This window comes from Eubalaena glacialis, chromosome 12, assembly GCF_028564815.1.
Source record: "Eubalaena glacialis isolate mEubGla1 chromosome 12, mEubGla1.1.hap2.+ XY, whole genome shotgun sequence".
NCBI lineage: Eukaryota > Metazoa > Chordata > Mammalia > Artiodactyla > Balaenidae > Eubalaena > Eubalaena glacialis.
This window is the reverse complement of record NC_083727.1, coordinates 31,978,389-31,996,066: the sequence shown is the minus strand read 5'-3', so window position 1 is coordinate 31,996,066 and position 17,678 is coordinate 31,978,389. Positions and strand designations below refer to the sequence as shown.

The following is a 17,678-nucleotide window of genomic DNA, read 5'->3' as shown; positions in this document are numbered from 1 at the left end:
TCAGTATTAGGCTCTGCTGTCTCTCAAGGCATTCAACTCACCAAATCAAAAGAAATCCATTCAGTTTCATTCTTGTTGAACTCTGAATGAACAGCATTTGATATTGTCAACTATCCTCTTCTTGAAACTTTATCCTCCTTTGCATTTGTGACAATTATTTATCAAGCACTGCTCCATGTCACGCACTGTTCTAGGCACTGAGGATATTTCAGAGAATAACAGTCAGATGAAAATCCTTGTGTGGAGCTCACATTCTAATGGAGAGGGACAGCTAATGACAGACAATGAAAATAAACATAAATTATAGAGTATGTTAGAAGATGGTAAGTGCTATGGAAAAATATACATAAGTATGTATAAAGGGAGAAGGATAGAGAGGATTTGGGAGTACCTCCTGGGTGGGGGGAGTACAAATTAAATGGCATGGTTAAGTGAGGCCCTATTAAAGTAATATTTGAGCAAGGAATTAAAGGAGATGGGGATGGGCAATGAGGAGGATATCTGGGGGAAGAGCATTCCAGGAAGAGGGAACAGGCAGCACAGGGGCTGTGAGGTGGATATGCCTGGCATGTTCACAGAAGAGCAAGGAGGTCAGGGAGGCTGGAGAGGGTCAAAGGGGAGAGTGGTGGACATGAGGCCCAGGAAGCAGGGGGAGGGCAGAACAGGAACCTGCAGGCTGGTCTGGCAATTTGGCTCCTCCTTTGAGAGAAATGGAGACCTTTTGGAGAATTTTGACCAGAGGATGACCTGATCTGGATGTATGTTTTTATAAAATCACTCTGGCTTTAGAAGAGGCAACAGTGGGAAAACAGGAGGCTGTTGGGATAATCCAGGTGAAAGACAAAAGCAGAGGTGGCTCAGACAAAGGTAACAGGGGAGTGGTGAGAATTGGGTGTGTTTTGAAGGTAGAGCCAACATGATTTGATTGGAGGTAGCGTTGAGGGAAAGAGGAGAATCAAGGATGACCCCAAGGCTTCCAGTCTGATCAACTCGAACTGAGGTGGGAAAGAAAGTCTGTGAGTGAAGGGGTTAGGAAAGATGGGGAGCTCAGTTCGGACATAGAACAAAAACATGTATCAACAAAACATGTTAATATTAAAAGTTAAGACCAACCTAAATGTTCAACAATAAAGAATTGAATGAATAAATTATATCTCCATACAATGGAGTACTATGGAGATGTAAAAATATTTTGCACATCAATATATTATTTATTGATAGGACATATTAACGGAAAAAAGAAAGCTGGTTGTCAGTACTCATGGTATAACTCATGTTGTGCATAGAAAAAATAAAATAGTAAAATTTTAGTAGTAGTAGTTTGGGGTGATTTAATATTTTTGTTTTTATATCTCTATTTAAAATTTTTTTGTAACTTTTGTGAGTACAAAGGGAGAGTATGTATTCTAATTGCACTTGAGTAAGATTTATATAAATATAATTTGGTAATACATATGCGTAAAAAGGATACTTGAAGGATATGCACCACAGGGTTAATGTATTTTATATAAATAACAGGGTCATGAGTGATTTTTCTTTTCTTTTTTTCTAGATTCTTTATATTTTCTAAGTTTTAACAAATAACAGGTATTTCCAGGGCAATGTAAAAATATATATAAATTTAAAGAAAAAGTTAGTGCACGGTCAGCCAGTAAACTTGCCCTGTAAAGTACTGTATCTTCATCTTATGGACTGTGTTTTTGGACTATGAGATGGGTATAAGACCATGTATAGTAAGGGGAGGGGAAGACATTCTTTCCCATATTTGGGGGAACTACCAAGTTACCAAGGGCATCCCACTGTAATTTTTCAACAACCAGCCCTATTCCTGCTGTGAAAGTACACTGAGAATCAGGAGGGGCAGGTAAAGAAAAACTTGGAAGATCCATTGACCGCTCTACTCTACTTCAAATAACCTTTGTCTTTCAGATGATTCTTACATAAGTTTAAAAATTGCATCCATTTATTAAAACATTTTACACACTGTAAAATGTTAAGATCCATATCACTTAAAAAAATTCACCCATTGCTCCATTGTTGTTGGAGATGATTACTCTTCTCATGGTATATCAAATTTCAACTTGATATACTTTATTATTTCTGAAGCTTAAAGTATATGAAGATTTGAATGCTTCCACGTTCAAACTCAACACTCTTTAATGATTTTTTTTAAAAAAATGCAACTCATTCTAGGCAGAGAGACTTTAAAAACAACTTTACAACAATTTTGTGGTATCCATTTTAAGATGCCAGTAGGCAGTCAAAATGTAATATCAGGTTCTAAGAAAGTGGTATAGATGTGAACTGGTTGCCTAGGTGAAATGATTGATTGATGTGATTTTGTTTTGTTATTTCAAGGGAGTGAAAAAAATAGACCCCAAATTCTATGAAAAATTTATCAGTCACAGATTTGGAGAAGAAATGGTACATCGCATAGATCTTTGCTCCATGCTGAAGAAAAAGCAAAGTAATGGTTATTATCACTGTGAGTCTTCAATTGTGATTGGTGAGTGCCATTTAAAAATTACTTATTATCTTTGATTTTGATTTCTTTAGTATCATTTTGTTTTGGCAAATGTTTATGTTGTATGTTTTTCTCAACGACATATTTTCCTAAATATTACGTTTTGACAATAATACATTAAAAATTTTGTGGAACATATTTAGTATTCATGTTTATCAATCAAGATTTTAGTACCTATAGTTTTTATACTTTTGTGCTTTAAACACAATCATCATGAAGTCTTCAAATGTTGATTCATAATTCATTTCAGTTTAATTTTATTTCATGAATATGAAGAAAGCATTTTCTCCAGTGAAGGCCTACGTGACCACAGCATTCTATACCAGGCACTTTTGTGTTCACTGCTTCTAATTAGGAAGAGAATGTGCCAGGCCAGAAAGTTTCACTCTGGGAAGGGAAAGCATAGGTGGCCTGCAAAGATTGAAAACTTGTCCTTTAATTTCTTCCCTAAGAAAAACATGTTTTAAGGGGAAACAAAGATTCATACATAAATGCTCTCATCATATCAGGGAGACGGCATGTGATGAGACAGGTTCATACACAATTATGTTTCCGACTGCAAAGTGTGTACACCAAATGAAGAATCTGAAAAACCAGAACAGGGGTATTTCTCATTGCTTGCAATGTGAATGTCTTTTAAAGGAGCCTGATCTGTTGTGATTAAAATATACAATTTCAAACTGGGCAGTCGTCTTATAAAATTGTGAACTTCAAGACAACCTGATTTGTATACTTTTGAAGTAACATGAAAATACTCAGAGAAGATAAATACCAGTATCTAAATATTTCAAGGTCTTCAACCAAGGTAATTTCTCTCCACGTCAGCTTGAAGAAAACCTATGGAAATATACATCGAGAAAGAATCTTTATACTGAAGTTTAAAGTATTTTTAAAATGTTCAAGAGACACAATTTTGTTTCTAAATTCTCACTAGAGATCTTCAGAGAAATCATTATTTTACCTTCCAAAGATCTTAGCTATCTTAAACAGAAGATAATTAATATGTCATTTGAATTTTATGTTCTGAAACATTTCAAGTGTGCTTTAAGGAAGATTTTTGTGTTTTCAGAATCTCTGTAAGAGAGCTGCCTTCCATCAAAGTTTTGATGAAGACCAAACATTGCTATTTAGGTTCACTGTAAAAGGCAAATTTAAATGCTTCTTGCGTAATATAGATTTTGGCTAGCTTTCCATATCTTCTCTGTAATTACTTTAGACCAACCTTGAAGGAGAACTCAGTGCTTCATTGCCTTTCCCACTCCCATTTTTTAAAAAAAGAGCAGTATATAGATTTTACTGAAGGTATTGTGGGGCTGCATTATGTAGCTCACAGCACGGATCGCCTATATTGTCATTAGACAGCTCTGTTCAGGTCATCCCAGATTACTGTGTTCCACTCACTGAGTTTTCTTTCATTGCTGTTTACCAGCTTGGTTTCTAAAATTCCCCTTATTATAGGCAATCTCTCTAGATTTTTCTCTCAGGCTTCTTTATCTCTCACCCTTTTCTAATTCAGAGCAATTTAGCTTCTTTCAAACTTCACTCATCTTATATCCCCATATCAATCATTTACCATTATTTAAAAAATGGTTTTTGCCTATTACACATACTCTATATTCTCCTGCCTTTATTAACATTAAAGCAATATCTGCATCTAAAATGATAATTATTATTTAATAATTAGCCAGTTTTAATACACACTAGAGTCCTGTATTTGCTATGGATAATTACTGATTTTCTTGATCTTACCTGAGTTTTGCAACAGAGAATACTGGGCAGGATTCAGGACTCTTTCTTTGTGAGTTTCATGTCTTGTGCAGATTATTTTTTTGTATTATCTTTTTTTTTTTTTTAATTTTTATTGGAGTATAGGTGATTTGCAATGTTGTGCTAGTTTCAGTTGTACAGCAAAGTGAATCAGTTATACATTACATATATCCACTCTTTTTTAGATTCTTTTCCCATATAGGCCATTACAGAGTACTGAGTAGAGTTCCCTGTGCTATACAGCAGGTTCTTGTTAGCTATCTGTTTTATATATAGTAATGTGTATATGTCAATCCCAATCTCCCAATTTATCCCTCCCCTCCCTTACCCCCTGGTAACCATAAGTTTGTTTTCTATACCTGTAACTCTATTTCTGTTTGTAGATAAGTTCATTTGTACCCTTTTTTTAGATTCCACATATAAATGATATCATATGATATTTGTCTTTCTCTGCCTGACTTACTTCACTCAGTATGACAAACTCTAGGTCTATCCATGTAGCTGCAAATGACATTATTTTGTCCTTTTTTATGGCTGAGTAATATTCCATTGTATGTATGTACCACATCTTCTTTATCCATTCCTCTGTTGATGGACATTTAGGTTGCTTCCATGTCCTGGCTATTGTAAATAGTGCTGCAATGAACATTGGGGTGCATGTATCCTTTCGAATTATGGTTTTCTCCAGATATATGTCTAGGAGTGGGGTTGCTGGATCATATGGTAGCTCTATTTTTAGTTTTTTAAGGAACCTCCATACTGTTCTCCAAAGTGGCTGTACCAGTTTACATTCCCACTAACAGTGCATGAGTGTTCCCTTTCTTCACACCCTCTCCAGAATTTACTGTTTGTAGATTTTCTGATGATGGCCATTCTGACCAGTGTGAGGTGATACCTCATTATAGTTTTGATTTGCATTTCTCTAATAATTAGTGATGTTGAGCATCTTGCCACGTGCTTTTTAGCTATCTGTATGCCTTCTTTGGAGAAATGTCTATTTAGATCTTCCGCCCTCTTGTTCAGATTTAATTGGCTTCCATTGGTATGGCTTCTCTTTAATTTGATACTAACTCAAATTTAATGTCTGTTTTCTGAACTTTGAATCAGTATTGTGTTGTATACATTAAAGAGTGAGACCGATTTGAGATCTTAAGATATTTTGTATTCAGAATTCTAGAGTAGAAGTTAGGCTTCAGGGACTCTGGGAACCTTCTGAAATTGTTTATAAAACTTTGTATGTAGGTACATATGTGAATTTTTCTGGGGAGAGAATTTATTAGATTTACATATTTCCTATCTCTTAATTTATTAATGGTGCATTCTTGGAGAGCACTGGATTCCAAATCACTGATTTTCTTTACAGCTGTCTCAATTATATCATTTAGGACATTAAAAAGAAAACAAAAATCAAACTAATGACTATATGCTTCATTTCCAAGATTTCCAGTTGATTCTTTTTCATCCTTTCCTGTTCTGATCTTTGCTTTATGGATGCTATTCCTTCATTTATTTCTTTGATGATGTCAATATAATTAATTTTGAAAATTCATGTTTTGAAAATCTGGTTCCTTGGGTGTGAATTCTACTATTTGTTGGGTCTTTTGTGGCACTTGATTTCCTCTGGTGCTTTTAAAGTTTTTTTTGAGAGCTCATTTAATTGTGAATGTATCCCCGTCATAACCCCATGTGTGGTTTTGCAGATGTCTCAACCCTAGTCCCACAGGGTACACTACTTTGTATTAGGTTAGGAACTGGCAACAGCAACCATCCTTGTCCATAAGGAGCTGGAGTGCATTCTTCTTGTGTCTCTTACCAACTTGTGAGGTTTTCTTAAGAGTAAAGGTAATTAGCCCTTTGCCATATTGACTTCAATATTTTTCCAGGTTTTATTTTGCATTTAGTTTTGGTCACAAGATATTTTTCATACTAAATGTTTTTAATTTTTGTAAAACTATAGCTAAAAAATTCTGTGATTTCTTTAATTATTATGACTAGAGTCATCTCCAAACCAAAGATTTGATACATTTTCGTTTATATTTTCTTCTGATTTTTTGTTATTATTTTTGCATTTGAGCTTTTCATCTATCTGGTGTGATCATTAATTAAGTAGTCAGACATAGAGGATTAACATAGAAATCCAGTTACTAAAAGTGGTTGTGAAATAGAGATTTAGTTTTAGGAAATTTAGGATTTTTTAAATTTTAATTTATTAAAAATTAAAAATTTATTAAATATTAATTTATTAAAAATTGTTTATTTTTATTTAAACAATAAACAATTTTAATTGTTTATTTTAAAATATTTATTAAAAATAAATATTAATTTATTAAAAATTGTTTAAACAAATTTAAATTTAATTTGTTTTTATAATTTTAATTACTTGCCAATCTGGGGGTGATTTTATGTAAAAAATCTGGGTTTCTGGTGCCTTTGAACAATCCAGAAATGTGGCCACACGTGCTCTACGTTCTTGCATGCAGTGATTTCCTGGGTGGGGTTGTAGGCACACCTTGAAAGTAGCTGCCTTTCATCATCCCCTGACTCTTGTTCTTCTGCAATTTGCCTAACTCACTGGCACTACTTGGTTGGTTCCTGAAGGCATCTGAGTTTGGATCCCCTGGCAGCTGCTGCTATTCCCTGGGTCTACTTTTCATTTCCATGCTGAGCATTTTCCTCTCCAGCTTCTGCCATCATGCATCTTTATATGGAGTGTTAGGGGAGTTTGGTAGGATATGGAGGCAACAGTCACATATTCAGATGCAAGAGAAAGGTACTACATTTTAATTCTCTCATAATAAGAAATGTGGTTGATATTATGCTTACCTAATATTGAGGTATAACTTCTTACAAACCTAACTGCATTAATCAGCTAAAATTCCGAAAAAAAAAGTGAAAAACCAGTTCTTCCTGGTGAATCCAGGAATGAACTATAGCTCAGATATCCTAGGGTGGTGAAAGCTGTTCTCTGTGAGCTACTTACTGGAGTTGGGTGAATTAATTTTTCTCTTGCAGCTCTGTTCCATTTATATTTCCTTAGGGAAGGTAATTGAGTAAATGACACCCTTTGTAAGATTGATGAGCAGTTTAGTGCTTGCAAAGACTAGTTTACTTTCAGCTGTCAGATACCTCTTAGAGGAGGCAGTGGGGAATTTGGAAAGGTCTAGAAGATATATATATATATATTTTTTTTTTTTTTGCAGGCCAGTGTACTTCTTTATAGCTTCTGCAAGCAGAGGTACAAACATGATTTTCTGAGAACCCCAGGTGTTTTTTGCTTTAATAATAATTATTCACCATTAATTTAATGAATGTTATTGAAAGTGTACAATGTGTGCACTTCTCTTGGGTATAATGAGATACAGAGAAGTATAAGACGTAGCCCTTAAGAGTGATATAGGGCTTCCCTGGTGGTGCAGTGGTTGAGAATCTGCCTGCCAATGCAGGGGACACGGGTTCGAGCCCTGGTCTGGGAAGATCCCACAGGCCGCGGAACAACTAGGCCCGTGAGCCACAACTACTGAGACTGCGCGTCTGGAGCCTGTGCTCCGCAACAAGAGAGGCCATGATAGTGAGAGGCCCGCGCACCGCAATGAAGAGTGGCCCCCGCTTGCCGCAACTGGAGAAAGCCCTCACACAGAAACGAAGACCCAACACAGCCATAAATAAATAAATAAATAAATAAAAAATAAAAATAAAGGAATTCCTTTTAAAAAAAAATTAAAATAAATATCCTTTAAAAAAAATGATATAGTGTCACTGGGGGGCTAAGACTACATCTGAGAAATGGAGAGGGAGGAGGAGTAGAGAAATAGGGCTTCATCCCTAACAATAATGGGCTTTGATAGGACACAGTGGAAGAAGCTTATAACTTTAGCTTCTAGGAAAGTGGGGATGGGGAGCGGCAGTGCTTGGATAAATAGGATGAGGCGGATAGTAGAGAAAGGACACTGTCCAGGAACAATAGGTACAGTTTACAGGGGGAGAGAAGCAATAGATTGGGAGGCAGGGTGGGGGTAATATTAGTGATAATATTAAGTGATAGGAATAATAGTAATATTAGGGATAGGAGGCACCGTGACTGAGTCTGCAGTCTAGTTAGCTGAGGAAGCTACAGAGGGGAGGTTTGTGTGTTTGAGGAGTTGGTGAGGGAGGTGGGAAAGGAGATGGGCACAGTTGAATATACTAAGTCAGTGAGGAAGTGATAAAGGAAACTGAGTAGATAGATGTGAGATAAAAAGAGGGTGAAGTTTAATACTCAACATAATGACATAGGATTGGATCCTAAATTGGATTAATTGGATTCAATTAGTTCTATACTGTAGAACAGAGGCAGTGAGAGGGTTAGGGTTGGGCCGACCATCAGCTGAAATAGAAACAAACAGGCCTATGTAGATATGGTGATAGAAGAGGAGAAGGGTCATAGTCAGTTAGCCTCATCAGAGCTGTAGTCAGCAGTCTGTAGCCAATGTCAAATAGGTCAGACCAACAAGACACCAGACTCAGACTTTATGGGCTGAAATAACTATGGAGAATTCCAAGTGAGTTGAGTCAACGACTTTATTCTATCCAGGTGTCCCCGCTTTTTTAGAATCACTCTTAGACCTGGACAGCTTAGACCAGTCCTGTCAAGTCTTAAAAGCCTTGTCATGGTCCATCCAGTGATTCCCGGTGGTCCTGTGTAGGTGGTGGTTCAGCCAAAAGGAAAGTACTTTTTGGGGTTACTTCTAAGGAGACCCTGAGATTTGACTTTGGTGTTCTAACCTTCAGTGCTTCTTTACCATTAGGGGTCAGGGCAGAGCTCCAAAAGCTCTGCATCTTGCCCAGTTTGGTATGTAAGCATGGGGGTCTTCTCTTTGGAAGATAATGATGTCAACGTAATTGACCCATTGGTTGATAGGGTAGGAAGGGGTGGAGGGAAAAGGAAGTCAACAGTTTTTCTTCCTTGGGTGAAAGGCGTAGCTAGGACAAATAGCTTTCAGCTTCCTAGAATCCATAAATCTGAGCCTTTGTCATATCAGTGATAAGTAATAAATTTCTAAAATGTTTAATTTGAAAATGTTTATATTGCTAAAATGTCATACACTCACTTAAAGGTTTACTTAGTAGGTAGGGGTATTGGCATTAGATATGTGCTTAAATGTCTGTTTTTTCTCACGTGAATCATTTACTTTTTTTTTTTTTACATCTTTATTGGAGTATAATTGCTTTACAATGTTGTGTTAGTATCTGCTGTATAACAAAGTGAATCAGCTATACATATATGTATATCCCCATATCTCCTCCCTCTTGCATCTCTTCCCACCCTCCCTATCCTACCCCTCTAGGTGGTCACAAAGCACCAAGCTGATCTCCCTGTGCTATGCAGCTGTTTCCCACTAGCTATCTCTTTTACATTTGGTAGTGTATATATGTTAACGCTACTCTCTCACTTCGTCCCAGTTTCCCCTCCCCCGACCCTGTGTCCTCGAGTCCATTCTCTACGTCTGCATCTTTATTCCTGTCCTGCCACTAGGTTCATCAGAACCATTTTTTTTTAGATTCCATATATATGCGTTAGCACACGGTATTTGTTTTTCTCTTTCTGCCTTACTTCACTCTGTATGACCAGTAAAAATGTGCTTCATTGTGCTTATCTTATGAATGATTTAATAGTCTAAGGCTACACTTTTGTTGGGCTTTAAGCTCTTATGGCTTTAGTCACTATTTCTCAAAGTTTGGTCCATGGATCTCTGACAGTCGCTGAGGTACTTTTAGGGTCTGTGAGGGCAAAACTATTTTTATAATAATACTAAGATATTATTTGCTTTTTCCTCTGGGTTAACATTTGCACTGATGATGCAAAAGCAGTGGTGGGTAAAACTGTGGGTTACCAGTGTGAATCAAGGCAGTTGCAAAAAAAAAAAGTCAATATTACCTAAGAATGGTCTTGCTGAGTAGTAAGAATTATTAATTGTATTTAATCTCAACCTTTGAGAATGTGTCCTTTTAATATTTGTGTAACAAAAATGGGAGGTGCTCATAAAGCACCTCTGCATATTGAAGTGGGAGATTAACTCAGGGAAGAGCACTGTGTGGTTGTTTAAGTTGCGAGCTAAAATAGCCACTTTCCTTCATGGAACACCATTTTTTCTTGAAAATTGACCCATGGACATTTTTCATTTTCACACTTGGGTGTTTGGCATACATCTTCTTGAAAATAAATAAACCTGTCACATCAAGGACAACTGACATGATTTACTGCTAATGATAAAATTCAAGCTTTCAGGCAATAATAAGAATTTTAGAAAACTGTAATCTATTACCATGAGTTGACAGATTCCTAAACTTAAAGACTCCCCCACTGTTTAAAAAAAATTTATTTATTTTGTTTATTTATTTTTGGCTGCATTGGGTCTTTGTTGCTGTGCACGGGCTTTCTCTAGTTGCGGTGAGCGGGGTTACTCTTCGTTGCGGTGCATGGGCTTCTCATTGCGGTGGCTTCTTTTGTTGTGGAGCACGGGCTCTAGGCACGTGGGCTTCAGTAGTTGTGGCACGTGGGCTCAGTAGTTGTGGCACATGGGCTTAGTTGCTCCGCGGCATGTGGGATCTTCCCGGACCAGGACTCAAACCCGTGTCCCCTGCATTAGCAGGGGGATTCTTAACCACTGCGCCACCAGGGAAGTCCCCCCTCACTTTTTTTTAATGGAAAATTTTATACACAAAAGTAGAGAACACAGAGTAGAATAAGAAACTCCATTTTTCCAGTTTATCACACTATCTGTCTTTACTTTATTGAGGTATAACTTATACGCGAAACTTGTACCTGTTTGAAGTGTATAACTTGATGAGTTTTTAACATATGTATGCACTTGTGAAACCATTATCATCATCAAGATACTGAAAATTTCCTTCACCCCCAAACATTTACTTGCTCCCCTTGGTAATCCATAAAGACTTACCTAATGAGATGGTGTGATATTAATGAATTTTTTGATGTTATATAATGAAATATGTCAAAATATGGAGAATCTGTGTAACTCAGTGAATCAATATTTTTAAAATGACTGATGTGTGTTGTTACAAAGACATGCATGGATAAAAGACCCATTAAAAGGTCAATATAGACCAGAAGATTTAACTGTGAAGAGTATGAAAAGTTCATTGTTACGCTTTTAAGATTCCACATTGCAACTAAACTTTAAGAAACTACAACTTGTCAAGTTTTGATGTAATATCAAAGAAGAATATCCACAGTTATCTGAAAAGGCTATTATTCTCTTCCTTCTTCTAAATATACTTCTATGTGAGGCTGGATTTTTCTTATACTTCAAATGAAACAACATATTGCAACAGATTGAATGCAGAATCAGATATGAGGATAAAACTGTCTGATTAAGCCAGACATTAAAGAAAATTACGAGAATGAAAAATAATGCCATTCATCTCACTAGAAAAAATTTTAATTTAAAAAATATAGGTATTTTCACAAAACATTATTTATTATAACATATAGTGGATTTATTGATATTTTGAAAGGAAGGAATAAATAAATTTTTAAAAATTCTGTTTTAATTTCTAATGTAGTAAATATTGACAACATAATCCAAATAAACAAAAGCTCTTGGTAGGGAGAGATTGTAGATAAGTTTTAAGAGTGTTAAGGGGTCCTGAGGCCAAAACATTTAAGAACTCCTGATTTAGTTCATGTGTCCAAGAAAACTATGAAAAAAATTTAATCCTCAGACAAAATTCCAAACTTAATTTTGATCAATATTTCCTACTCTTTCTTTGAACAAATTAATTTTGGTGGCTACTCAGTTATCTCTCTGTAAAATATAAACTAGGTTGATTCCTCTCTCAATTTTTTTGTTCATCCCTTTTAAGTTTCCATTTAAGCATTCTGTGGTAAAAATGTGACAAGTAGAAAAATACCCAAGACTGACAATAGCATACCTATATGAAACGATGCATTAAAAAAATCATTATTATGTGAAATTTATATTCTATAATATAGGAATGTCTCTTTTGTGGTAGGCAGGACCAAAACATTTTGTCTTGTTTTCTTTTGCACAGGCTGACAGGGAGATGATTAAGAAAATTTCATCTCTAGTTAGACTGAGTAAGATGAATCTACCTCAAGCATATTAGAAGAGGGAAAAGTGAAAAGACAGTTTATCACCTAAGGGAACTGTACTTTTTTTTTTTTACTTGAAAACTTAATTATCAAGTAATTTAATAAGAGCTGAGTGCAAGGTATTTAATTATTTACTCTATGACACACAAATTGAATGACCATGTAATTTATTACCTAGATGGATACTTGTAAGTGTACTATGCTGGGTTAAAAGAAGAAAACCAAGAGTATCTTGCTTTAAATGGAACTTATATCATCCTACCTAGAAAAGCATAGTGTTCTTGAAAAGTGGAACCTTTGATGTGGTAAAATATTATATTTCAAATGCCAATCTTGTTCCTTTTTGTAATCTAATTGTCCTCTTCTTACAATGTTTCCTTGATGAAACCTGTCTTCTAAAAAGAAAGTGTTTGAAGTTTCATTATTTATGCCCCTAATAAAATTGAAAAGCAACTGATAGTTGGAACTCTCAGCTTGTTTCTTTCCATCTGCTTGAGTTAGAGGAAGTTGCAGGGTAAGTAACTGAGCAAATTAATCGTAATGATGGCTCACTGTATTTTAACTGGTATATCAGCTATTAATCTGATGCTAACACAGAGTGGCAGCTGTGGCTCAGGCTATTTTGAAAATCCAACCATCTGTTGGCCTGGTTTCAAACCTTATGATTTATATTAGATGCCTTGAGAACCTTACATATTAAAGGGGTAGTGCTATGTGGTAAATTTAACTATGTGACAAATTAAGCATCACTGCTAGAATGATGCAATGATAATTTGTGTTATTTTATGATTTATGTGTACAGCCTCTGATTTTCAGTGTATTTTAGAAAACATGAAAGAAAATATTGAATTCCAAATAAAAAGGAAAATAAATGAATGAAATGATTGGAGGGCAGATTCTGCAGTCAGAAGAAGCCATTAAGATATAAGAAATTAGTCTTAGGAGAGCCTGCCTAAGTTGCCAAAAGTTATGGCTAACTGGCCCATCACATTGCCTAATTGCCTCTGAACATGTTTTTTCACCAAACTAATTAATGCTTATTAATGTTTTAAAAGTACTTAACACAGTGCCTGACATATAAAGTTATAAAAATGTTAGTTATTAAGATTAATGGCACTACTAGTTATACTAGAATACTTAGTGCAACAGTATTCTTACTTTCCTAACATCAGAACACCCAATCAGATTTTTATAAATTTGCCTCATTCCTAATGCTTTCCTTAAACTGGCATGGATTAGTTGGTGCATTTCAAAAATAAAAATGCACATATACACATATATGATATATCTATCAAGTGCCTTTTAGGTATTTATGTAATCTTTTATATTGAATACACATATTTATATATAATTTATGTATAAAAATACAATGGTGAAGATGGAAAACTGACTTTTTTGGGGAGCTATGGGAAAAACACAATAAAGTGTTAACCTATGTTTTGTGTAAAATACCTAAAGCACTAACTGTAGCTAACAGGAAGAACAACATTTTGTCAGTTCATGAATTGTGGCTCTATTTGATCTTCTATTGACTAGGGTATTCAGGGGAATATTTTGTTTTGATTCTGGCTATGAGTACAGAAAACTACATTTGATAATCATGTTTTATATTTCATACCAGGGAACCATAGCTGCCAAATATATTTTCATTGCTAACAGCTCTGATCAAAGCAAAAGCTTTTACTTAAGAAGTCAGTCTTAGCCTAATATGGTTTAGAGAAAGGGAGTTCACAGTTTTGCTCCAACTATGCATTTTTAGCAAGAATTTAGTTGATAAGTGTGGCATACATTTATCTATATTTGATAGATTTTTTAAAAAATTAGTATGCCACCCTTTATCGATTCACTTTTTAGGGCTTTTATCTTTTTTTGCTGTACAAAATTATTTATAGACCTTTTCAAGAAATTTTCTAAGTTTAATTGACCAAACAGTAGATACCACATTTTTGTTAAAAGTTAAATATAAAACTCTTCTGAGTTTTGCCTCTTCTGAGTCCATTCTCTTCCCGCCCTGATTCCTGATTGGCAGAGCTGTTCCTTCCCTGTGAGGCGGTGGGCTTTAGGGCATGTGGGCTCCACTTTTGCCCTGATTGGTTCCATTCTTCTTGCCAGTGATTAGTTTAGGAAGTGGCATGTGACCCAGTTCTGATAAGTGAGGGGAAGTCTGCTTGGGACCTCAGAGAACAGTTTTCTTGATGATGCATAACTTATTGGGAAGAGAACGTCATTTTTTAGCTGGAAATTGTTGAGTGTACATGTGATCCCTGGACTTAGCAGCATCTTAACCACAGGGACACTAGGTGACTCCATGCCCATGTGCTGAGTATGGGAGACTAGAAGGTGAATCTTGATGATCTTAAGCCACAGAATTAACCAACCCTAGAGCAACTCTACCTCAGATTATAGGAGGTAATGACATTTTGAAAAATTCTTAACTGCTTGAATCAGGAGTTTTTTGTTACTTGCAGCTGAATGCATCCTAACAGATACACATTTTGGATGTAAATTACAAAATGTATTAACAGAAAATAGACTCAGTGTTTTGGGTATTTAAGCACAGTTCTGATAGTTACTAAAACTTGTTAGATGAATCCATAAACAGAATGAATACTGACATAGTGTATCAGATGAGTGTCAGCCTAGACCGTGGTGGATCATGACAGATCCTGAGACCTGCTGAAACCAATCTTGATTTAACTGCATTTCATCTAGTATAAGAGAATTTTCTTTTCATTATCTTGGGGATTCACTTTCATTCTTCTGTATCACTTTAAGTGTTATTAGAGGAAAAAAACTTTAATAATTATATACTGTGTTATTAAAGTACCTTTTATTTGAAGTCTTCAACTGCTTTACATAGCAGGAAATGTGACTGTTGTCTTGCCCAGGACAAACAGTGAACCACTTTCAGAACTACACATATTGAGGATATTCTACATAAAGAATTAGGACCTGTGAAAACCCCCCAATAAGTTGGGAACGATAGAACCAAATTTTGTGTTGTTTACATTGTTAAACTACAAATAGAATCTACTTATTGGGTCCTTTTGGCTTTTTGAAATACATGTTTTCTTCCTATGAAGGATGTTTCTTTCTCTCTGAAAGGTTCAGGGCATTAAAGGATTAAAGGCACTTGAATAAGAAAGCAGCCATATCGGATAATACAAATACTGGCCAGCAGATTAAGTGTATTCTCTGCTTTTCTTTCTTTCTTTTTTTAAATAGGTTTTAACATGCAAACATTTCACTTGTCCATGAGTAAGTAACTCATGTCAGTTTTTGTGAATTCATTGTTAATGCCTGCAAAGAAGGACAGACTATAAAAAAGCAGGCCTGAACAGTATCTGTCCAGGGTAGATGACTGTTACCGGCCTTTGTCCTCCTGGTACTGCACTGCCTTCCTAAAACTGTCAAATGGGATTTACCACAATGCGAATGCTGGGCTTCTGCTCCCTCCACGCGTGCCTGCAAATGTGGGCCCCCCGCCTTCCTTTGACCCAGGCTTTCTCTCTCACCTCCTCTGGCAGCACCCCTCGACTCAAGAGTTAACTTCACCCCAAGAGCCGATGTGCTTATCACATTAGCACGTACTCAGTGTGTAATAAATAGCACCTGGAATCAAACTGAATTGATAAAATGGTATAATACAAATTCAAGGTGTCCATGTACACATTGTAACTTCTCAGCCCTTCTCCCAGCCCTGCTGCTGTCTGTTCTCTGAGCAGGGAAATAGATTCTCTGCCCTAATTGATTTCTCACCATTAAGGAAAAGGCTTCAATTACATACACTGTTTAAGGTTTGGCCACATGCATAGAAAAGAACTGACTGAATAATAAGCAGGGTGGAGGTATTTGAAGCTTGGCACTAAGCTGGCATGTGTCAGTGGAGATCGGGAAGGACATTATGGATTGGTAAGGAAGGACCTCCTTTGTACCTCTGGTCATCTGCTTGTTTCCTCTCCTTTCCTAAATGCACATGGTATGTTATGTTTTTCTCCTTGTGTTTCATATATAGGAAAAAACACATTGTCTTTCCAATTACATACTGAAATTGTATAGCATATGGCAGTTTCAAATACAGATACCTATAACTTTCAGTTTTTGAGAAAAACAGCTAAAGCACTGCAGAGAGAAGTTAAAAAGTCTTTGTTGAAAATATGACTAAAGTAGGAATAATGTTAAAAGATAATTCTTGGCTGCCAAATTTCTGGTGGGTCGAGATTCTTTTAGCTGGTTATTAAAAAGGACTTTACTGGTGAGATTTACAGATTATCCTTAAAGTTTTTCAGTTATAATTTTTCAGTCTCTTTCCTGTGCAGACAGACACTCGTAAGAACAGCTTTCAAATATCAATATTTAATGATGTAGTTTCAGAACCTTGCCCTTTGGGTACAAAATGGCTACATAGATGTAGCATGACTCAAAATGGAGTAGCATCTATGTGATAGATATATGCTTACTGTGGATTGATTATTGAGAATTAAAATTTGGTTTTACAGGAACATAGAGAAACAGAATACAATATTGAGTAAGTCCATCTAAACTTCTTCAAGCCCAGAGTAACTGCTTGGTTTTTGGTACTCTGATGTCAACATAAAAAAATTGGGATATATTCCAGAACATCTCAATTTTCATGAATTGTGTTTCCATAAATTGTCAAGCATTTCTTGAACTTATGTAACTTTTCACTGAAACTGTGACATTTCTTGGTGTAACAGTTTCTATAAGAGTGCTACCTGCTTTATAAGGAAATCTTCCTGAAGTGTGCCTTCTGTGCTTAAAGACATGTCTCCTAAGGCTTGGTTCCAGAATTTGGAGGGATAAAGCATTTTCCCCCTCTTTTTACACTCCATGATCTAATGTCCTCTTTCTCTCCACTCTTTTGAATACAGGAACATTTACTTTTTCTTTTCTTTCTCATTTGCTTCTGTAAGTTGTCAAACTCAGATTTCCTTTCTTAATGAATGGGAGATCTCAGAAGAATTGGTAATCTGTACAGTTTTACAGAGTCAATATTACAGTGAGATTTTTTTCCCTTAGAGTCAGACTTTTATAGCAAGGTTGCCCAGAAATCCAAATATACATGTTTTCAGTTATAGATAGAAAATAAAGCCAAACAATGACAAAGAGAATAGAGTCTTTGGTCATAGTTAAGAATTATATTTTCCCATTGGAGATAGTAATCAGAGCTGATATTTCAAAGTACATGAAGAAGAGGCAGCTGCTGCCCCCTCATACTTTTTAGTTTTATTCCTGCCATTTTAACCATTATAA

The 17,678-nt window shown here is 35.8% G+C and overlaps 1 protein-coding gene across 4 annotated transcripts in view; it reads left to right on the top strand.

Annotated features, from left to right (window-relative positions):
• Positions 1–17,678, top strand: part of AKAP7 (A-kinase anchoring protein 7) — a 142,689-nt gene that overhangs the window by 77,360 nt on the left and 47,651 nt on the right. For all 4 annotated transcript variants that reach the window (XM_061207040.1, XM_061207042.1, XM_061207041.1 and 1 more), the window contains exon 7: positions 2,359–2,506. In XM_061207040.1, the coding sequence (XP_061063023.1) occupies positions 2,359–2,506 (148 nt within the window). The remainder of the gene's footprint in view (positions 1–2,358; positions 2,507–17,678) is intronic.